Source organism: Hyperoodon ampullatus, assembly GCF_949752795.1.
Source record: "Hyperoodon ampullatus genome assembly, chromosome: 3".
NCBI classification, from domain to species: Eukaryota; Metazoa; Chordata; class Mammalia; order Artiodactyla; family Ziphiidae; genus Hyperoodon; species Hyperoodon ampullatus.
Window position 1 is genome coordinate 42,891,187 of NC_136916.1, and position 24,555 is coordinate 42,915,741.

A 24,555-nucleotide genomic window follows, 5' to 3' on the forward strand; every position below is an offset into this window, starting at 1 on the left:
TACTCCCCATTGATGGGCATGTTAGTAAGTATACATAATGGCCAAAAAGGGAGAAGGTGTTTAAAGATGACCCATGAGCCTTTCATTATTTATCGCAGTCTGTTTTGAATAATATAAACTACTTCACTAACACTGCAAACCTTACGATTGCATGATTCAGTTTACCCCCTTCTAGCACATTGTGCTCTTATGTTTTACTTCTACATCTGCTATAACCGCTACAGTACATTATTATTTTTGCTCTAAACAATCAATAGTCTCTTAAAAACATTTAAACATGTGTTTTGTTTTTAAGACTTTTTGCATTTTCCAATTATTTACCCTTTCTGGAGATTTTGTTCCTTTCTGCAGATCTGGGGTTCCATTTGGTGTCATTTTACTTCACTGTAACCAACTTCTTTTAGCGTTTCTTGTAGTGAAAGTCTGTTGGAGACAAGTTCTTTAACCTTTTGTCTCTTTGAAATGTTCTTATTTCATCATTTTTGAAGTATGTTTTCCTAGGTGTAGAATTCTGGGTTGATAGTTTCTTTTGGAACTTGAAAGGTGGTGTTCTGTTGTCTTCTGGCTTTCATTGTTTCTAATGATAAATCAGCCATTGTTTTCTATTGTTTTTCCCTAGTATATATTTTTTCTCTTTTCCATAGTTGCTTTTAAGAGTTGTTCTTCCGCCCTTCCCACCCCCCAGTTTTCAACAGTTTATGATGTGCCCAAGTATGGGTTTCTTTGTATTTATCCTGCTTGCTGTTCATTGAGCTTCCAGGTCTGTGAGCTGATGTCTTTTATCAGTTTTGGAAAGTTTTTGTCCATTTTCTCATCACATACTTCTGCCCTGTCAGCTTTCTGAACCTTGGGGCTCTCTACTTTTCAGCCTAGCAGCCAGCTCTTTGGATTGCTTGGACATTTTCTTCGCTTTTCAGTACCACTTCAGGTTTTCTTTATTTAACTCATGTTTTTGCCCATTTTCTTATGAAGAATATCTGCCTTACATTCAGAGTGACTTGGAGGGGTTTATCTCATATTCCTGTCTTGGCCTCCACCTTAAGAGGGCATCTGTCTTGTACACAGTGGAGACCTATATGCTTCATGAGATTTTCTCTCAGCTTTCCAGCCTTGGCTTCAGACTTATGCACTTAGTGAGGACCCATGGGGAAGAATTGACAGGTGGGGCTTGTAACTGGGCTTCCTCTGAATTCTAATCTGTTACCTGAATCCACATTCAGCCAGTAAAATTTATTTATAAATTTGGCTGGTTTCTTCTTAGTCCTGTTAGTGGAAAATTTCTTGTTTTCTTGCCACTTTGCCAAGAATGAGAATAGCCATGGTCTCTTGTCTTATGAAGAGCTTGACATTTTCTAGAACTTAATTTATTTAGAGTTCTTTGCATCCTTAACTTTCTGGTGTTTTTTAAACATTTATTTGTTTATTTTTGGCTGCATTGGGTCTTTGTTGCTGTGCACGGGCTTTCTCTAATTGCGGTGAGCGGGGGCTTCTCATTGTGGTGGCTCCTCTTGTTGTGGAGCATGGGCTCTAGGTGCACGGGATCCAGTAGCTGTGGCTCGTGGGCTCAGTAGTTGTGGCTCAAGGACTCGAGAGCGCAGGCTTAGTAGTTGTGGCACACAGGCTTAGTTCCCTGCGGCATGTGGGATCTTCCTGGACCAGGGTTCGAACCTGTGTCCCCTGCATTGGCAGGTGGATTCTTAACCACTGCACCACGAGGGAAGTCCCTTGATGTTTAAAAACAAAACAAAACAAAACAAAACAAAAAAACTACAATTTTATAGCTTATTCAGCTTATCATGGTTTATAGGGTGAGAGTAATGGTGTCTTGCAACTTTCTGCATTCTAATCAGTAGTGGAAATCCTGAGCCTTTCACTAAACTTAAAACATTTTGGAGCTGGAAGAGACCATAGAAATCACGTAGTTTAGCTCCATCATTTTCCTGATGAGGAACTAAGATGTAGAAATCTGAGATGCTTTGATTACAAAGCTAATTTAGCCACAGATCCTGGACTAGACTTCAGATCTCTTCATGTTTCTTTGGTTTTTTTTTTTTTTTAGTATGGGGTTAGTGAAATCAGACAGGAAGTTTTCAGCAGTGCCAAACCATAGTGTGAATCTGAAAGGAAACTTACACTATTTTTTATTTTGCAAGCTTTGTTCAGGTCCGGAGAAAATGAGAAACAAAGGAGGAAAGATATTCCAGAAAAGTTGTATGCCATTCTGAATCATTTTTTAAAAATTGGGGGGGCCTTCCCTGGTGGCACAGTGGTTAAGAATCCGCCTGCCAATGCAGGGGACATGGGTTCAAGCCCTGGTCTGGGAAGATCTCACATGCTGTGGAGCAACTAAGCCTGTGTGCCACAACTACTGAACCCACGTACTATAACTACTGAAGCCCGTGTGCCTAGAACCCATGCTCTGCAACAAGAGAAGCCACCGCAATAAGCCCGCGCACCGCAACCAAGAGTAACCCCCACTTGCCACAACTAGAGAAAGTCCATACTCAGCAACAAAGAACCAACACAGCCAAAAATAAATTAATAAAATTAATAAAATTTTTAAAAAAAGGATATCTCTAAAAAAAAGAAATGTTGGGGACTCTCTAACCAAGCATGTGGTTGTCTCCATTTGATGAGGGTCCAGAAATGTTTTGTGTGGCCTTGCACAATGTGGTCTTCTTCAGACCCTCACCAGGGTTAGCTCAAAAGTGACAGCTGTTATATTTGATGTATAGTCTGGAAAGCTGTGGTGCTAGATGCCATAGACCCTACTAGGATGGAGTAAATAACAGTAAAATCAGAGTAATGTCAGGGTCTTGCATATCTTCATGATACCTATTTGCTATCATATAGGCTAGTAGGACTTTTTATAGAATCCTACTCATCTGGTTATATAGGATACTATTTCAGTGGCACAGTCCCTCTCCACTACCTCAGCAAAACAAACCAGGAGCTATAACACAGCTGAAGTGTTTTTGTTTCTTCAGTCTGAGTGGGTTGAAATCAGTTGCTTTCTTCAGATGTTGGCAGACCTACGTGTTCACCATAGGGTGAGGCTCTTGTGGGAATGCATGGAAAGGAAAGTACCATATTTAGGAGTCATCACTGATGTTCCCACTTGGTAGGTCAGAATGTGATCAGATTTTGAAAAATTGAGGGTAGAGCTTGTCTTCTCCAAAACTTTCTACTACCAAGTAGAATATGTTATTTACATTAATTCATTCAGTAGTTTTTAAGGGGCTTACTAAGTACCAGGAGCTATGATCAGAAAATGTGAGTAAAGCTACTTAGTCCCAAACCTTTTATTTTAAAATAGAGCTACAACAAAGGGGAAGGGAGTGGTGTCCTAGAAAATGAAGATTATAGGATTTGAAGATTAGATATTAGATGAGATTGGGGGTGGATGGCCAAAGACAAGGGAAGGAGAATGCTATTAGAAAAGAGAAGAGAGAAAGAAGGCCTAGTGGGACAGGGAGGAATGTACTACAATGGAGTTTGTTGATACTGTGATGCTCTAGGAGTGAATATGTGCTCCATGAGGTTTGTTTTGTTTTGTTTTTTTTACTATTTTGACCCCTTCTGTACCTTAATGCCTAAAAGAATGCCTGGCATTTGGTAAGCACTCAAGGTTTTGTTGAATAAAAATGTAGTGGGGCCTCCCTGGTGGCGCAGTGGTTGAGAGTCCGCCTGCCGATGCAGGGGATACGGGTTCGTGCCCCGGTCTGGGAGGATCCCATATGCCACGGAGCGGCTGGATCCGTGAGCCATGGCCGCTGAGCCTGCGCATCCGGAGCCTGTGCTCCGCAACGGGAGAGGCCACAACAGTGAGAGGCCCGCGTACCGCAAAAAAAAAAAAAAAAAAAATGTAGTGGATGGGGCTTCCCTGGTGGCACAGTGGTTGAGAGTCCGCCTGCCGATGCAGGGAATATGGGTTCGTGCCCCGGTCCGGGAAGATCCCACGTGCCGCGGAGCGGCTGGGCCCGTGAGCCATGGCTGCTGAGCCTGCACGTCCGGAGCCTGTGCTCCGTAACGGGAGAGGGCACAACAGTGCCCGCGTACCGCAAAAACAAAACAAAACAAAAAAAACGTAGTGGATGGATGGAAGAATTGAAGCTCTTTTAGTGAAAGCTGTTCAAAACAATCTAGGTTCTCTCTGCTTCTGGGCCATGTTGTGATTGCATTTCCCTACTGCCTTGAAGTAGGTGGGACAGTGTGACCTGCTTTGGTCAATAAAATGTGAGTAGACGTGAAGTATATCATTTTTGGACGAAGGTTTAGGCACCAGTGAGATATTCCTTCTTCTTTCCCTCTGGCACATTGAGTGGCAATGATAGAGATGGTAGCTACTTCAAGAGTTTAGATAACAGTTATGTTGGTCTTGTTGCATGAGCTGGACTTAAAAGTTTAAGTCACTGAGATTTTAGGGTTATTGGTTACTGTAACACTGCATAACCTATCTTGACTACTACAGAAATTTATATTCATTTTTGTTTGGTTGGAATCCTCAGATTTCCAAAGGTACTTGAAGAAGGAGGCTGCCTACTTGTCTCCTACTTATATATTTGCCTCAAGTGTTTCCTTACCATTAGTTAGGAGAGAGTCTTAGAAATGAGGGCTTAGGCAGGAAGAGGATAGGAGAGGGATGAAGGTTATTACAGTAATTTAAAATTTTCCAGCCATAAATTTGTAGAAGGGATCATGTTTGTTTAATGTTAGGTTTATAGTAATTTCAATCACATTTCCACCATTCTGGGCATCCCACCATAATAAGTGGGAGCAAAAACTAATGAAGTAAAAGACTTGTATGGTGCTTTCATAAATTGTAGACTTTTAGAATTGGAAGGGTCTTTAGAGATTCTTTGACTTGTTTATCTGGTCTGTGAAGTTCAAATATTCCAATATAGGTACTTAGAGTAAATTAAATAGCAACTAGAAATGAACATCAAAGTAAACAATGACATTTATTTTATAATGGCCTTTTAAATGGCTGAAGTGTCCCTAATGTTAGTGTTATTTAGGCAAAGTTTCAGACAATTTAAGAACAGAAGTTAGGAGTAGAAGAGGAGTTTTTAAAAAACTGGATATTTTATTAGAAGCTATGTAATCATCCACCTTTGAGAGTTTTTCTGTGTAGCTTACAGTAGTTACTGATAGCAGGCAAAGCCTGTTAGTCTTCAGGGCTCAAGTGTTAAGGTCCTCCTTCCCACACCAGCCAGGTTCCTAAGATGATTCACTGACACTGGTTTGCACTTTGGACCTCCTTTAGGTCTAAATCCTGAGAGGGGTCCCTGGTAACTCTGAGGGCTATCCTACATTAGGAGTGAGGGCTTTGTCAAGAATGCATATAAGCAAGCAGTTAAGCTGTAACCTTTGGCCTTCTCTGCCCTAGAAACTTAGTATCTTTGTTGAGAGCTTGAGAACATGATCTTAGAGAAGGGTGAATTTGCTATAACAACACTTCTCTGTGCCAGGGTTAGGAGACAGTCCTAGGTGAATGTAAGTAGAGCTCAACCTTTCCCTTCTCTCCAGAAGCAGCTGGGTTTTGGCTGAGGAGATGTGAGGCTGGCTGAATGCCAGTTAACTCAAATTACTCACTTCACCCTGGAAAAGAGCTAAATAGGCAAGAGCTGGGTGGGGGTGGGGGTGTAGGGGGGTGGGGGGGTGTTTAAGTGAGTGAGTATGATCAGGCCAGACCCAAGTCAGCATTTAAACCTGAGAAGCAGCAGAATAGAAGATGGAAGAGAAAACCAGACAAATAACCTTTATGTTTAAGGCCCTCACCTCAAACTTCGTACTTTCTGACACTGACCAAGTGTTCCTGGATAAGAAAGGGAAGAAAATCCAATTTCTGTAGAATGTGGAGATGGTGCAGAGTGAAGTTATTCTACTGTCTTTTCTTTCTTTTGCATTTTATAACTTTACTTCATACACTTAGGCTTGACTCAGAGTACCTGCATTTCTCTTGGTATGGGGGTAGGCTAACTGACCGAAAGCAGGAGGCAATTTAGGGAAGAAAGGAGAGCTTGAGGCAACAGTTGTGGCTAATGCAGCTTCAGGAAACTGCATGTAAATGTTGAAAGCTGGTACCCAGCCTGGGCTACATAGAGAGCTTTTACTTCCATGTTATGGTGAATCACTGAAAGAAAACCAAAGAGCCAATTTCTTCCTTATAAACCATTCTCTGTACTTCATTTTATTTACCAAATTGTTAAAAACAAAACAACATTGATTCAGCTAATTAAAACGTAACGAGTGATCTCTCTCCAAGCAACACAGTGTCAGCCCTGATGTTGGTAGGAACGGGTAACGTTTGGAGGCAGAAATTGCAAAGGTGGTGGGAAGGGTCATTTTTAAGTTACTGTCCTGTCATAGTTTTCCCTTTCCTCCCTTGAAGTGTGTGGAAAGTGCAAAAGGAATATAGAATCGCAGATCTTTCCAGAGTCTAAGCCTTGAACTTCGCTTTTATGAGGTTAAACGTGAAAGATGGTGGAGAAAATGGTATAAATGAGACATTTCTAGAGGTTGGTGATGTGGATGGAGAATGCTCTGATGAGTAATCTGCTGATCCAGTTGAGTTGCATGTGCATGCCCATGGAGCTCCCTGATGGATATGAAAGATGGAGGTGATTGGAGAGATCAGGATTTGGAATATAGCTGCCATAAGGGTCAAGGTGATAAGGAAGAAGCTGTTTTCATGGTCTCTAAGGAGGAGCATGGGAGACCTCTGGCTTTTTAGGGCTTCCAGAGGCATATATCCTGACCTCTAATTAGGTCAGATCCCCCAGTGTCTAGGCTCTCATACCATCCTGTACCATCTGGTAGCATTTTTCCGTTCTGCATTCTCCTTTTTCATATTGTTAGTTTATTGTTTGTCTCCAACCATACCATAAACTCCATGAGGGCAGGGCCCAAGCCTATTTTTACTTACCATTTTATCCCCAGTGCTTAGTATATTGACAAGTACATAACATATAATTAGCAAATACTTGCTGAATGGAGTGGGACTGAATTGGAAACATTTACTGGATCTACTTTATCATGCAGAGGTATAACATTACCTCCAACTTACTGTTTAAGGTGAGCTTATTCTTCAAGCTCCTGGATGAAAAGGTGCTAAAGAAATAGCTTTTGGTCTAATAGATACTGAAGGACTTCAAAGAGTACTACTCACAGACAGTGAGGCAACTCACTGGGCAAGCACTATTGTAAATAATGGGATATTCTCCTTCGCCCCCCCCCCCATTTTTTATTGGTACAGTCCTCACTGTCTAGTGGAATTACAGTTTGGTCTCACTTCTGTAAAGTCTGCTTAAGGCTTTCAGTATAGTCATCATCTGAATCTATAATGAGAACTCTGCAGTTCTCAGTGTAGGTAAAACTCCTACCTTCCCCAAGATGAATTTTTACCCACTCTTTACCCCTGTAAATGCTGACCAGTCATTGAGATTTCTGAAGAGGCATTCTCATCCTTCCACTTGTTTCTGCTCTGTAATGCTTCTTGGTCTCACTGAAATTGAAAGGGGGCAGTTGTGGTTGGAGGTCTTGAGCAGAGATCTCTCATAATCTGAGTAAAGATGTCTCTCTCATAATCTGGCTGCAATTACTACTGTCATGCTCTTGGATAATAGTCGTGTTTTTTTTGGTGGGGGGGACGCGTCGGGTCTTCGTTGCGGCACATGGTATCTTTGTTGAGGCATGCGGGATCTCCTCGTTCTGGCGCTTGGGTTTCTCTCTAGTTGTGGTGTGCGGGTTTTCTCTCTCTAGTTGTGGCGTGTGGGTTTGCTCTTTCTAGTTGTGGCGTTCGGATTTTCTCTCTCTAGTTGTGGTACACGGCCTCCACAGTGCGGGGGCTCTGTAGATTGCAGCGCGTGGGCTCTCTTGTTGAGGCTCGCACACTCAATAGTTGTGGCACACGGGCTTAGTTGCCCCACGGCACGCAGGATCTTAGTTCCCCAGGGATCGAACCCGCGCCCCCTGCATTGGAAGGTGGATTCTTTACCATAGGACTTCCAGGGAAGTCCCAGTGGTGTTGCTTTTAGCAAATCCTTATTTCTGCTTGCCCATGATTGCTGTATTAGTAAACTAGAAGCTTAAGAGAGTACCTAGAGGTTTTACTGTTCTTATGTCAAGTCTGTTAAACTGACATGAAAATGTACATTTATCAAAAACTTAAAACTTGACTGAGCTTTAAGGAATTGTCTACGTTGGGCAAGAAGGTAGGTGTGAACAAACATTCTATTTCACGTGGAGACTAGAAATGTAAATTTCAGAAACACTGGACAGCCTTTGAAAAATACTGATTTTTAAAAAATGAACAATTATTTCTTTTATTTTTTTAAAGAATCATTGTTATTTTGTTTATTTACTTACTTAGTTATTTATTTAGGCTGCACTGGGTCTTAGTTGTGGCACGCAGGATCTTTTAGTTGCCACATGCAGACTCTTAGTAGCGGCATGCATGCATCTAGTTTCCCGACCAGGGATTGAATCCCGGCCCCCTTCATTGGGATCGTGGAGTCTTACCCACTGGACCACTGGAAGTCCCGACAAATACTGATTTTTTTCTAAGATATTTGGTAGGGAACAGGAAGAATCAAGATGTATACAAATAGAAAAAATTGGAGTGGGGGGAGGCACACAGTATTAATTAAAGCCCTTTAAAAATCTGAAGTATTTTTTTAATTTAAAAGTTTATTTGTAAACCTTAATTTAACTTTTAAATGTTTTACTACAAATAGACTGATAAGCTACAGAATTTTTAGGAGTCTGAGGAGTCTGTTTGTGTTTATTTATTTTATTTCTGAGAAGCAGACAAAATACTTGCATACAGAAGAAACCATCTCTGTCATAGTGAAACAAAGAAAGCTATTATGCTATTAACGTCTTTCACAATATTAAGTAGATGTAAGAAACACTCATATTTATTAAAATAACTCAGGGATAGTAAATAATCAGTTTTTATTAAATAAGCTATTGCCATTAGGATCATTTATCTACTTAGTCTCTGAGTTATTAGTATCATCAGTTTCTCTTTCACACATTATTTTTAATGTTTGTGGATTTCTCAAAATTGAAGATTTGCTCAGATTGAGGCAAATGCTGTTACCTTATTTTATTTTTCAGAATCTTGTGTTTCCACATGTGAAGTATATAGGAATGTGAACGAAGCAGGCAGAAAATAAAGGCAGATTCCTCTGTTGTACGAAAGCTTCACCACTGTGAAATAGCTGATGTGTTTGGGTCCTAGCAGTTCTTAGGCCACACCTGAAGGTGACTGTAAGTTGTTACATGTTCAGGTTCAGAATGGACTGCTTTATTTCATAAATGATAAATTTTCTCCTTGCCTTTAAACGATTAGCTCTTTGAACAAAGGACTATTACAGCTGTCCTACTTCCAACCTCTTCAGACCCATTCAGAAAATAGCACTGTATATGCCCCTATACCAGCTTTAAGATCAAAAGTCAGCAACAGGAAGCCTGGGCTTCCCTGGTGGCGCAGTGGTTAAGAATCCACCTGCCAATGCAGGGAACATGGGTTCGAGCCCTGGTCTGGGAAGATCCCACATGCCGTGGAGCACCTAAGTCAGTGTGCCACAACTCCTGAGCCTGCTCTCTAGAGCCCGCGAGCCACAACTACTGAGCCCACGCACCTAGAGCCCGTGCTCCGCAACAAGAGAGGCTGCTGCAACTAGAGACAGCCCGCACGCAGCAACGAAGACCAACACAGCCAAAAATAAAAAAAATTTTTTTTAAGCAACAGGAAGCCTTTCCATTTAAGGGTTAATTAGGCTGTATTACATGCTCATAGGCATGTACATGTAAATGAGCTACGACATTGGCCTCCTAGTTGCTTCTGGGACATGAGACACTCACCTTAGTGGCTTTCCAGTCCTAGTCCCTCTGTCTACAACAGTTTCTCCCACATAGCATCCCTAAGGCATACACACTTCCTTACTTCCTCCTTTAGAGCTTTGCTCCAATAACACTTTATCAGAGAGGCATTTCCTAACTACCCTCCCTGTCCTCTTTCTCTGTTTTATTTTTCCACAACACTTATTGCCATCTAATATCTGTGTTTTACTTCTTTGTCTGCCTGTATTCCCCCACTATAATGTGAGCTCTTCATTTACATACCACCTAACAATGTAATTGTAATTCTAATAATTTGTCACACTTCAGTTTTTTTTTTTAAAGAACTAACACATTAAAAATACAGTTGAAGAGTGCTGTGTAATCCTACCCTGATTCTTATCCCTTCCTTCATTCCTCAAGGTAATCATTGTTATGAATTTGTTATTTATCAATCTTACATTTTTTATACTTTTGCTACATCTGTATGCACCCTAAAAGCATCATTTTGCACTTGATATAACTGGTTTCAGCATGCACATTTCTCTCTGCAGTTTGCTTTTTTAATTTAGTGTATATTTGGTGATTTCAACCATCTCTATTCATTTTTTACTATTATATAGTAGTTCACTATATGAGTATAACTCATTTATTCTCTTATTGTTGAAAGTTTAGGCTTTTTTTTTTTGATATTTTGCCATTACAAAGAAAATGAACATTTGCATGTTCATTTGCAAGCATTTCTCTAGGAACCTGTCCGTGAAGAAAAATTGCCAAGTCATAGGTATGATCCTTATTTATTTGCTTATGCCAAATTGCTCTTTGATGTTCTTACTGATTTAAACTCTCACCAATATTGTATGAAAGTTCCTGTTTTTCCGCATTGCTCTCCAGACTTGATATTAACAGCTGACTCTTTAAGAACATGCTCGGCAAATTTCTTATTTGTACTGCTACACTTTTGTTCATTAGATATTGTTAGGCAGAGTTAATAAGTAAACATGTTCTTTAACGAACTAACACATTGCAGGCTATTATATATATATATTTTAGAAAAATGTTACTAATGCTTTACCCCTCAAAAATTCTAGAGAATTCTTTAAAAATATTCTGAGCCTTCCTTTGCTCATTGACATTTAAGAAATTATACAAGCTAATGACCTAAGTAATATAAAGAATCTAGTATGGTGGGATCTGGAGTCTGAGCCAACACGTGTGAATTGCTTACAACATAGATAGCTGTTTTTGATTGAGGGTCATCTTTCCACTTAGTGACTATAAATACGTATGTTTAATGTACCAGTAGTAGCCTATAGCTAAATACCCAATTTGTGTCATTTTACAGAGTTGAATAAAAGAGCATTTCCTGGGCTTCCGTGGTGGTCCAGTGGTTAAGACTCCTCGCTTACACTGCAGGGGGTATGGGTTTGATCCCTGGTCGGGGAAGTTCCGCCTGTCACAAGGTGCAGCCATAAAAAAAAAAAAGCATTTCCTACAGTGGTGACTCTTTTCCTTCTTTTTTCTCATCCTCCAGGTTGTATCAGAGTAAGATGGACGGTAGCTTTGATTGTGATTGTGGTGAGCTGGAGCCACCTGATCACTAACAAAAGACATCTTCTGTTAACCAACAGCCACCAGGGCTTCCTGTTGAAATATACAGCAACAAAGGAAGAAAAGAAGCAAAACGGAAATAGTGCTTACCAGCACCTTAGAATGATGCTGCTCAGGACCAGTCCAACACTGAATGTATCTGCACTGTGAGGAGAATGTTCATAGGAGCCTGTTGTGTGCATATTTATTCACATTTTTGTTAAATGTTAAATCCTTCAGCACAGTAAATCTGAGTGCATAGTATGTCATTTCATTCCGTTTGAGTTTCTTGAGTGTTTTCTTTAAATGTCTGCAGAGTTGCTGCCCCTTTCTTGAACTATGAGTACTGCAATCTTTTTAATTCTCAGTATGAGTAGAGCTTTTTGAGCTTTAAATCTAAGGGGAACTCAACGGGCCTGGTTGGCATATGCAATGAAACCATCTTGCTGTGGAAGCAAAATTATTTTTTTTCTACCTTTTTGAAAGATCTTTCCTTTTGATGCCAGCTTTCTTCCTTATTTACACAAGTTCAACAATACGAAAGGAAAAGGCAATAGTGAGGGTTTCAGAATGGCGGAGAAATTTGAAAGTCTCATGAACATTCATGGTTTTGATCTGGGCTCTAGGTATATGGACTTAAAACCATTGGGTTGTGGAGGCAATGGCTTGGTTTTTTCTGCTGTAGACAATGACTGTGACAAAAGAGTAGCCATCAAGAAAATTGTCCTTACTGATCCCCAGAGTGTCAAACATGCTCTACGTGAAATCAAAATTATTAGAAGACTTGACCATGATAACATTGTGAAGGTGTTTGAAATTCTTGGTCCTAGTGGAAGCCAGTTAACAGATGATGTGGGTTCTCTTACTGAACTGAACAGTGTTTACATTGTTCAGGAGTACATGGAGACAGACTTGGCTAATGTCCTGGAGCAGGGCCCGTTACTGGAAGAGCATGCCAGGCTTTTCATGTATCAGCTGCTACGTGGGCTCAAATATATTCACTCAGCAAACGTACTGCACAGAGATCTCAAACCAGCTAATCTTTTCATTAATACTGAAGACTTGGTGCTGAAGATAGGCGACTTTGGTCTTGCACGGATCATGGATCCTCATTATTCCCATAAGGTATGTGGAAAGTCAGCTGAGACAGACCTTTAAACTGATATACATCATCAGATATAAGTGCTTATGTTTCCTTTGTGTGTTGTGGCAGAATTTTTAGTTAATTGTATTAAACTTTACATAGTACCTTTTTTCCATTCACACTCTCCCTGTGTTTGAAATGAAGGAGTAGAATCCTGATTAAATGCAAATTCTTAAAAGTGTATGGTTATTTATTCTATTGATTTATATATTTATATTTATTATATAACTGAAATTCTCCCTTATTTAAAAGTAGGATATATCCTTATGTGTTTAGGGCAGAAGGTGGTCCTATCTGAAGGTAATAGGGGTTGCTATTTCAACTTTTATGCCTTTTTTTGGTCCATTCACGTATACTATTCTGTTTTGCCTTGTTTAGTAAACTTAGTTTAGTTTGAAACCTAAATTCGCATAAAGTAGACAATAAGAATAGCCAAAAGGATTCATAGTAACTTTGCCTTAAATAAAATCTTGCTTTAATTTTCTGAGCCGACTCTGGTCTTTTAGTTTTCAAATGAAATCATATGTGGGATCCTGATGTTCAAAATATAAAAATGGAGCTGCTTTGGTTATAAAGCATCTCTGGGAGGCCTGCTTGCTTGGTTTCCCATAGCACATGTGTAAGACAAATCTTTTCATTTTCATGTATCATCTCACACTGAGTATAACTTAATTAAAAAAAAAACTTTAACATAGAAATTGAGTACCAAAATGAAATGGATGACCACATCCTCTTTATGAATAACAGTGAAGTATTGTAGGTAGAACACTCAACTAGAAGTTACACTATCTAAAATCGAGTTAATTTCTACATCCAACTAAGCTATATGACCTTAAGCAGATTCTTTAATCTGTGTTAATATTTACCTTCACATTTTCTCAGGGTTGTTCTGAAGATGAAATAAGGCAATATATGTGTAACTTTTTTTGTCAAACAATTCATAAATGTAAACTAGTAAAATTGATTAGGAATGGGGTATGCAGTAAAGCCAGGCCTGCTGGATTGTCAGTAAGGAGGTTGGCAATGCATTTTTATTTTATTTATTTTTTAAATTAATTAATTTATTTATTTTTGGCTGCGTTGGGTCTTCATTGCTGTGCACGGGCTTCCTCTAGTTGCAACAAGCGGAAGCTACTCGTTGTGGTGCGTGGGCTTCTCATTGTGGTGGCTTCTTTTATTGCGGAGCATGGGTTCTAGGTGCGCAGGCTTCAGTAGTTGCAGCACGAGGGCTCAGTAGTTGTGGTGCATGGGCTTTAGTTGCTCTGCAGCATGTGGGATCTTCCCAGACCAGGGCTCGAACCTGTGTCCCCTGCATTGGCAGGAGGATTTTTAACCACTGCGCCACCAGGGAAGCCCCAGCAATGCATTTTTAAATAGCACCTCTGGTGCTCTTTCCTGCCTTTCTCTCATTGATTTAAAGCATACCTGCTCCTTCATTAACTTCAGACTTGAAGTGAAAAATAGCTCCTCCTGTGAAACCTGTTTTGAATATGTGGCCTAGAGTTAACACTATTTTTTTGTGGTACGCGGGCCTCTCACTGTTGTGGCCTCTCCCGTTGCGGAGCACAGGCTCCAGACGCGCAGGCTCTGCGGCCGTGGCTCACGGGCCCAGCTGCTCCATGGCACGTGGGATCTTCCCGGACCGGGGCATGAACCCGCGTGCCCTGCATCGGCAGGCGGACTCTCAACCACTGCGCCACCAGGGAAGTCCTAACACTAAATTCTCACAGTATACTTTGGTTAGCAGACTTCACGTGAACATAATTTTATAGATGGTATATTACAGGGGGAGTTTAACCTCCATTCAGGCTCACAAGTGCAAGAGACTTGAAAATAGGCATAGAGATCAACAGTATTGTTTTAGGATTTTACAATTACAGTTTGTTTTTAGATTAAGGATTCTTTAGTGAATCATGTTTTTTATGTACTGTTATTCAGCTAAAGTAAAAAGTATATTTTTATTTCTTTTTCAGGGTCATCTTTCTGAAGGATTGGTTACTAAATGGTACAGATCTCCACGTCTTTTACTTTCTCCTAATAATTATACTAAAGCCATTGACATGTGGGCTGCAGGCTGCATCTTTGCTGAAATGCTGACTGGTAAAACCCTCTTTGCAGGTTAGAAATTTTAAAATACAGGGGAAAAAATTATCCCAAAGAGAAATAATTTTGCATATATCTATGAAGCAAGATTTATGTAAGATTTAGAACAATTTATTGTAGTGTAGAATATTAAAATGAAAAGATAAAATGGTTTTAATATCTAAAAAATTGAGAAAACTTACATATTCACTGAACTGTTCACTCAGTAAATTTAGTCAGAATTCTAGTGTTCTTTAGCATATATCTTCTTGAACATAATTTCATATTTTGTAGATCCATAGTATTTGTTGGTTATCTGTGTTAAATGATACCTGAGTAGCCTGATTCTGTCAGTGTTTGTCACTTCCTGGTAAAATTTTTTAGCAGTTGTTGAAAATTCAGTAATTCTTTCTGTGTCCCCTATCAACCCTGTTGCTTGATTTGCCATATCCTGTTGCCTGACTGCTGTGATATTTCAGAAACAAACAATTTTTGCAGAGTTTGGTGCTATGAAGGAGTCTAAAAAAGTGCGTGAGAGTTTTTAGTTAAGGTGGATTAAAAAAAAACCCTCTAAATAACGTAATTTTCGATCTTAAACCCTTTTAAACTTTAAACATTTAATTAAAGAGAATTTTAACAAGAATTCGAACAAGGGAAATGATTTGAAAGATTCAGAGATAGTTCCCTTCTAAAGCCTCTTCGGTAGGTTTGTGAACCATCCAGTAAAAGCGACATGAGGGAGAAAGTGTTGATTAGTATAGGCCTCAATATATTAACAGAGCAATAAAGGCAAGGACTAAGCATTCATTGGAAATCTGTGTATTTTTAACCTATGGTAAGTGTCCTAGCCTTATTTTTCGGTCTTACTCAATATCTCCACTTGGAGGATGTCTAATGGCATCTCAAATTTAACCTATCCAAAACTGACCTCCTGATATTTCTCCCTCATACTTTGTCTTTCTGCTCTCTTCCTCATCTTAGTAAACCAGACCCACTTCTTGGTTGCTCAGGCCAAAATCTTGGCATCATCCTTCACTTCTCTCAGCACAGATCTTGCAGGCTCTTCCTTCAAAATATGTCTTGAATCTAACTGCTTGTTAGTATCTCTATCACTACCCACCTCCTGCCGGTTTAGTAAACCATTATGCCTCTCCTGGTCTAATGCATGACCTCCTGACTGGCTTTCCTGCTTTAACCTTTGCTGTCTGTGGTCTAGTTACCATATAGCAGTGTAGTAGTTCTCTGAAAACATAGCTCATGTCATTTCTCTGTTCAGAACTCTATAATGGCATCTTATCAAATTCAGGATAAAGTAAACTCTTTGTGTTCTGGTACCACTGACCTCATCTCCTGTCACTTCCCCCCGAGCCACTCTACTTCAGCTACACTTGCCTAATTGTTGTTTCTTGGACATCCCAAGCCCACTGTCTCCTGTAGGCCTTTGGGCCTTTTCTCATCTTCCTGGAACTCCTTTCCTCCATATGAATGTATGGTGTGTTCCCTAACTTCCTTAATTTTCAGCTTCTCAGTGAGGCCTTCCTTGGTCATCCTTGGTTGTTAATATAAATTAACCCTACCCCCAACAGTGCTTCTGTCCCCCTTAGCTTACTCTATTTTTCTTCATAGCATTTGTCACCGTTCGATGTGAATGTTTACAGAGTTATTATCTGTCTTCCTCCATTAGATTGTGAGCTTCATGAAAGCAGGAACTTGCTCAGTTTTGTTTCACAGATGTATTCTAAAGTGGCTTGCTCATTGTAGGCACTCAAGAAAAATTTTGAATGTTGAATGAATTTCTAGAAATAAGTGGAAAAGCAAATGAATGGTTATTTTTAAATTTTAGTTGCCCATTTAGCCTGAAGTGTTTCCCCTTTTATTTCTTTAATAGTGGTCCTGAAATGTTAACTGAGCCTAATATATAACTACAAAACTTTTTGTTTCCCAAATCTAGTCCAGGCCTCTATTTTATTGATAGTGAAATTAAATCATCACCATGTTAAGTATTCTCAGAGTTACAGTGAGTTAATTAGTGGTACAGTTAGGACTAGAATCTAGGTCTTTAAATCGCAATTCATTGCTTTTTTCACTACTTTTTGATACCTTAATATGAGGCCAGACTTCAAGTCAGTTTCTTATGGAAACAAAGCAGCTAAAACTAAACATATCAGTGAGCAGTAGTTGAAATAGATATGCTTTTTGAGCAGGTTGATGATGATATTCAATGCAGTGAAATCTGCTGATTAATGATTCAGTTAAAACCATTTTCCCCCCAGTGTTCATTACAATATTTAAGTTACTTTCCTATAGCTTTAGAATGTTTATTGCCAATAAGTAAACAGTGTGTTTATTCCTGTTGTATTTGGTGTTTTTTTGATCTCAGGTGCACATGAACTTGAACAGATGCAGCTGATTTTAGAATCTATTCCTGTCGTACATGAGGAAGATCGTCAGGAGCTTCTCAGCGTAATTCCAGTTTACATTAGAAATGACATGACTGAGCCACACAAACCTTTAACTCAGCTGCTTCCGGGAATTAGTCGAGAAGGTATTGTGACTGAAGAGTAGGCATCATGTAATGGTGTGTTTGTGTGTAAGCAGGATTTGTGTAGGGAAGCTTTAGCTTTTTATCCTTAGATATGTAGCATTCTCTCAAGTAATCTTTAGACACTTTAAGGTATACCTAAAACTTCAGCTCTGGCTTTCCCTTTTTTGGCCTGGCACTTAGGCTGGGATCTGTTTCTTTGCTCTGAATAATTTTCTAGATTCCAGAAAGTAACCCCTCTCTCCTGGTTCTAACTCCATCTACTTTTCCAGCTTACACCTCTGATTGTCTACGCTAGGTGAACATATTAATCAGTGACTCTCACTAAGCTGGAATGGGGTTCTGTGAGGGTTATATGATACATAAGTGTGAGTATGAATATAAATGTGATTTAGATATGAAAGAGGGAATTGAGTCAGGGAAAGCAGAGGTTTCAGAACAAGGAAGAGAAGGAGGAAAGATCAAAACTCCATATGAGCAAACTTCCTACATAAAAGTTGATGGGTCACTGTTAGTAGTATTAGGTGCTAAATGTGAGAGTTTGTGCAAACTTGAAAATAGTAGGAACTTGGGGAGAATCAAAACTTGACCACTAAAGTAATTAATCTCATATCTCAAAATAAGACATATCTTTAGGGTTTGTTGATATAAATAAGATACAAAAGTCTAACTCCTGTAATAGTTATCTGTAATAAGATAACATTCTTTAAAAGAAGAGCATTAGACATGAAAAACATCTTTCTTAAAAGTTGATTGTGTCTCATATCTTTAAGAATTGTCATACTGTATTTAGCTACATCAGTGCCAGGATTGTAATAGTTCTTTCATGAATCATAAAGATAGGGATATATAGTTTCCTAAACATCTTAAGCTTTTCTCACGTTCTGTTCACGATCATCAGAGGGAAAAAGCAAATAAGATTAAGTACATGTGAATTAACACATTAAGACTACTAGGAACCCTGTTCCCATTAGTGTCGTTAGATGAATACCCAATCTTTTAAATTTCCCTCCATTCTTACCTTTCATCCTCCCTTTCTCTATAGTTTACCACTTCTTTCTTTTTTTTTAATAGATCTTTATTGGAGTATAATTGCTTCATAATATTGTGTTAGTTTCTGTTGCACAACAAAGTGAATCAACCATATGCATAACACATGTCCCCATATCCCCTCCCTATTGAAGCTCCCTCCCATCCTTCCTATCCCACCCCTCTAGGTCATCGCAAAGCACCGAGCTGATCTCCCTGTGCTATGCAGCTGCTTCCCACTAGCTATCTATTTTACATTTGGTAGTGTATATATGTCCATGCCACTCTCTCACTTCGTCCCAGCTTACCCTTCCCCCTCCCCGTGTCCTCAGGTCCATTCTCTACATCTGCGTCTTTATTCTGGTCCTGCCCTTAGGTTCTTCAGAATCATTCTTTTTTTAGATTCCATATATATGTGTTAGCATACGGTATTTGTTTTTCTCTTTCTGACTTACTTCACTCTGTATCACAGTCTCTAGGTCCATCCACCTCACTACAAATAACTCAATTTCGTTTCCTTTTATGGCTGAGTAATATTCCATTGTATATACATGCCACATCTTCTTTATCCATTCATCTGTCGATGGACACCTGGGTTGCTTCCATGTCCTGGCTATTGTAAATAGAGCTGCAATGAACATTGTGGTACATGCTTCTTTTTGAATTATGGTTTTCTCAGGGTATATGCCCAGTAGTGGGATTGCTGGCTCATATGGTAGTTCTATTTTTAGTTTTTTGGGGAACCTCCATACTGTTTTCCATAGTGGTTGTATCAATTTATATTCCCACCAACAGTGCAGGAGGGTTCCCTTTTCACCACACCCTTTCCAGCATTTATTGTTTCTAGCTTTTTTGATAATGGCCATTCTGACCAGCATGAGGTGATAACTCATTGTAGTTTTGATTTGCATTTCTCTAATAATTAGTGATGTTGAGCATCTCTTCAAGTGTCTCTTGGCCATCTATATGTCTTCCTAGGTGAAATGTCTATTTAGGCCTTCCACCCATTTTTTAACTGGATTGTTTGTTTTTTTGATATTGAGCTCCATGAGCTATTTTTATATTTTGGAGATTAATCCTTTGTTGTTTCATTTGCAAATATTTTCTCTCATTCTGAGGGTTGTCTTTTTGTCTTCTTTATGGTTTCCTTTGCTGTGCAAAAGCATTTAAGTTTAATTAAGTCCCATTTGTTTATTTATGTTTTTATTTCCGTTACTCTAGGAGGTGGGTCTAAAAAGATCTTGCTGTGGTTTATGTCAAAGAGTGCTTTTCCTATGTTCTCCTCTGAGCTGAGTAGTCAGCTCAGCCAGACTACTTTCTTTTTTTTTTTTTCCTGCGTTGAGTCTTTGTTGCTGCGCACAGGCTTCCTCTAGTTGCGGCGAGCAGGGGCTACTCTTCCTTGCAGTGTGTGGGCTTATCATTGCGATGGTTTCTCTTGTTGAGCATGGGCTCTAGGCACACGGGCTTCAGTAGTCGTGGCATGCGGGCTCAGTAGTTGTGGCTTGTGGGCTCTAGAGCACGGGCTCAGTAGTTGTGGTGCACGGGCTTAGTTGCTCTGCGGCATGTGGGATCTTTCCGAACCAGGGATCGAACCCGTCCCCTGTATTGGTAGGTGGATTCTTAACCACTGCACCACCAGGGAAGTCCATCAGCCTGACTACTTTCTTTGTTACCTCTGCCTCTTTCTACCTGCTATCTGCTATTCCCAAATGGTAGGGATTTTAGAGTATATTCCTCTTGTGTAGCTGGATATATTTTCTTCTGAGGATGGTGATTATGCTGAGTCAACCATTCATAACTCTATGCCTCAGATTGTCTCTTGCCTTGAGACACATGGGCCCTGGCCTAAGACTGACTTGCAGGAGAACCAAGAACAACGGCTTGTTATATCATGAAATGACTTCCTAGATTAGGGTAATGTAATAGAGAGGAGTGGAGAAAAGGTGAAAATATAAATGGCTATATAAATGTCAGCTATTTTTCTTGTTAATGAGAGATTGGGAATTGAGAATAGCATCCTTTCTAGAGTGCAGCTTAGTTTTAGAGAGAAGGGCTAGCTAGCTTTTCCTTTGAGACAGAAGGTAAGGTTAAGTAGATGTGTGATAGACCATAGTGAAGAAGTAGGGATTGAGATAAATGTGAAGTAGGTTTATCTGTTGAGACTAATGGGAAGATAGATAACATAAAGAGATGGTGAGGAACATTGCTAAGCAATAGCAAAGGCCAAATTGAAATTCCACAGTATGTATGAATTTGTAGAAAGCTAGATATACATGTGATTTTGCATCTAGTTTTTATCAGCACTGTGTGGCTAGGAAGTAGAGAAAGTGGAAGGTAGGAATGATTCAGAGTTGAAGATTGGTGTCAGTCCTAAGGCATACAAGTGTGTGGTGGTGGAGGGCTGGTGACAGAGTGGTTCAGGCTGGGTAAGGAGCTTAGGAAGGCCTAAAAGATTGAGTGGGAAGAATTGGGTTTGTGGTAGCTCCACCATAGCCCTAAAATGATCAAGTGCATTGTGTGATATGCTGTAGTGTGATTGATGTGAAACAGAAATCAACAAATTAGTACAACAGCTAGTCAGTGAGATAAGGGGAGGAAAGGGCTTTATATTAAGCACTAGACACTATACATTTAATTTTTACACCTTGTAAGACATCTATCTATATATCCATTCTACACATGAAGAAACTGAAGTTCAGCAAGTTTAAATAACCTGCCCAGTCCCACATATAGTAATTCAGCTAAGCTAGTGAGTTGCAGAGCTGAAATTAGGACCTATGTATTAGGTCGAGCCATATGAAATTGCTGTTATTTGACCGTTTTTGACTGACAAAAATGAAAGTTTCACATGGTTCAACTTAATATATTCCTTTTTCTTTATGACTGGCCATAATATGAGATTGTGGTATATTTCAAATATTTACTTTGTTTCTTGGACACGTGTCTTTTCAATCAGTGAACCAGGAAAGTTAGTTTTATTTCTCTGACAAAACTTAAATTAACTTACCTTTTAATTGTATAATCCCTTTTTGTCCTTTATGGGTTGGTGGACCTCCAGTATAGTTAAGGTGTTTTATTCCTCTCTTTTGCAGCACTGGATTTCCTGGAACAAATTTTGACATTTAGCCCCATGGATCGGTTGACAGCAGAAGAAGCGCTTTCCCATCCTTACATGAGCATTTACTCTTTTCCAATGGATGAGCCAATTTCAAGTCATCCTTTTCATATTGAAGATGAAGTTGATGATATTTTGCTTATGGATGAAACTCATAGTCACATTTATAACTGGGAAAGGTAAATTGACTCTAAATTAGAAAAAGATTTTTTTTGAAAATGATTTTATTTTCAATGAACCATAATATAGTGAGTTTTATTTTTAAATTATATGTGATAAGACAATGTAAAAGTCTTAAAAATTTAGAAATGGTCTTTGGTTACTGCTGTCTTTGAATAGCCTATATGTGATTTAAATATTTAATAATTACTGCTTAGGATATACATGATGGGAAAAATTAAATGCTACTTTGGAACAAGAAGTAGTTAATGTTGAAATTAGTTTGTTCACTTGTTGCATTTTTTTTACTCCTAAAATGTTGAGGTGTTTGAGAGTATGTTTACACACATCTGCTAACCATTTTCTTTCTCCACATGAACATTTCTACCATCTGTGTATAGTTCTTTCCTCACATACCCAGATGTTTTCCAGTCTCCACATTTTCTGTCATACTTATTAGTTATCTAATCTCTTTTCTATTGCTCTTCTTCTCAACCCCCCATGTTTTCATGTGTGTCTCGGTCTGCCTCTACTTGAGCGTGGTGTGGTCACCTTACTGTAATGTGTCAGTAAGAGGATACCACATTCAGTAAAACGTATACATGGATACTTGTTGGGTTTTTTTGTTTTTTCTATTCATGGTGATGATTTCCATCAAGTCCTTATCTGCTTTATTACCAGTAGAGTGAAAATCTGTATGACACCTGATTGAGTTTAGAGATCTACATTTTGTGGCCATAAAGTATTTTTTTCTGTGTGTGAAACTGTGTTAGAATTGAACTGTAGATCAGCCACTCAGATGTTTATATGCATTTTATATAATTATATACTTTATTGGTAATTACCAAATATTGCCTCATATTGCTTTATATAGTAACAGAGCTTACCTATCCGTTAAGATTATAAATAATAAATTCCTGGAGGAAGGCTCGTGACTTAACACTCTTATTATCCCCTCATAGACCTAGCACACACAGTGTTTTGATCTAAAAGGCACGCAGTGAATTTGAAAATGAAATCATATACCTGGACTAAGACTAATGTATTAATTTTTTTCAGGTACCATGATTGTCAGTTTTCAGAGCATGATTGGCCTATACATAACAACTTTGATATTGATGAAGTTCAGCTTGACCCAAGAGCTCTGTCCGATGTCACTGATGAAGAAGAAGTACAAGTCGATCCTCGAAAATATTTGGATGGAGATCGTGAAAAGTATTTGGAGGATCCTGCTTTTGACACCAGTTACTCTACTGAGCCTTGTTGGCAATACTCAGATCATCATGAAAACAAATATTGTGATCTGGAGTGTAGTCATACTTGTAACTATAAAACGAGGTCATCATCATACTTAGATAACTTAGTTTGGAGAGAGAGTGAAGTTAATCATTACTATGAACCCAAGCTTATTATAGATCTTTCCAATTGGAAAGAACAAAGCAAAGAAAAATCTGATAAGAAAGGCAAGTCAAAATGTGAAAGGAATGGATTGGTTAAAGCCCAGATAGCTCTAGAGGAAGCGTCACAGCAACTGGCTGAAAAAGAAAGGGAAAAGAATCAGGGATTTGACTTTGATTCCTTTATTGCAGGAACTATTCAACTTAGTTCACAACATGAGCCTACTGATGTTGTTGACAAATTAAATGACTTGAATAGCTCAGTGTCCCAACTAGAATTGAAAAGTCTGATATCCAAGTCAGTAAGCCGAGAAAAACAGGAGAAAGGAATGGCCAATTTGGCTCAATTAGAAGCCTTGTACCAGTCTTCTTGGGATAGCCAGTTTGTGGGAGGTGGGGAGGACTGTTTTCTCATAAATCAGTTTTGTTGTGAGGTAAGGAAGGATGAGCAAATTGAAAAGGAAAACACTTACACCAGTTACCTGGACAAGTTCTTTAGCAGGAAAGAGGATACTGAAATGCTAGAAACTGAGCCGGTAGAGGATGGGAAGCTTGGGGAGAGAGGAAATGAGGAAGGATTTCTCAACAACAGTGGGGAGTTCCTCTTTAACAAGCAGCTTGAATCCATAGGCATCCCACAGTTTCACAGTCCAGTTGGGTCACCACTTAAGTCAATACAGGCCACATTAACACCTTCTGCTATGAAATCTTCCCCTCAGATTCCTCATAAAACATACAGCAGCATTCTGAAACATCTGAACTAAAACACTCAGCAGACATTTCTTTTTGTATTCTTCATGAAATGTGTTTTGTCTTCTTTATTACTAGTGTTTAAGTCATTTTTTTACTTGAATCAGATGGTGTCATTTAGAAAGGATATTTTCTTGGTTTTTAAAATCCAGACTTTTTTTCTACATGTGAGATGGTTTTCGTTTTAACTGGCATGTCGTTTGCACACAAAAATAAAGAATAGAGCAAAATAATGCAATGCAGGAGGAGACAAAAGAAATGCACTAAGACAAGTAAAAAACATTCTCTCATAGAACAATGATCTGTTTTACAGGAAACAAAAATCTTGCCTTGAAATTTACACAGTGAGACTGTACATAATTGCATGAAAATATCTATTTTTTTCCTAAAACATTTTTCATTCATGAGTATTTTCAAGTTTTTCATACTGTACACATTTCTTAAAAACACATGATACCAGCAGCAACTGAAAATGAATGCCGAATTTGGTACACATGTGTTATCTACCTCAAGGTAACAAAGTATGTGGCAAAACATATACCACCCATAGTGCTTCACAATGTGCACTTCTATTTAGCCAGCGTTTATTGTAGTAAACTATTCTTAATAAGATTCACTCACCGTTTATAAATGTTTTGGTATGCATTCTTTATAGTGAAGTGTTACTACATCACATCTTATTTATTTTAGCAAATCAGTATATTTTCTGTATTTAATTATAAAAAGTTAACGTAGTTTTTGAAATTTATTTGCAAATACACTTTTTCCATTTGGCACTATGGTTTGTTGCCTACTTAGCTGAATATATAATGTCAGCTTATCCTAAGGCTGTCCATGTACTTAATTTACTTAAGTATTCATTTTAAGTAAAGCGCTCACTGTGTATAGGAATTTGTAT

General features: G+C 38.9%; 1 protein-coding gene across 1 annotated transcript; it reads left to right on the top strand.

Annotated features, from left to right (window-relative positions):
• Positions 1–12,009: 12,009 nt before the first annotated feature.
• On the top strand, positions 12,010–23,857 carry MAPK6 (mitogen-activated protein kinase 6; the record flags this gene model as incomplete). Its single annotated transcript, XM_079701291.1, has 5 exons — positions 12,010–12,564; positions 14,557–14,701; positions 17,046–17,210; positions 21,329–21,530; positions 22,570–23,857. The coding sequence occupies 5 exons, from the start codon at positions 12,010–12,012 to the stop codon at positions 23,669–23,671; spliced, it is 2,169 nt and encodes a 722-aa protein (XP_079557417.1). The 3' UTR covers positions 23,672–23,857.
• Between the last annotated feature and the right edge of the window lie 698 nt (positions 23,858–24,555).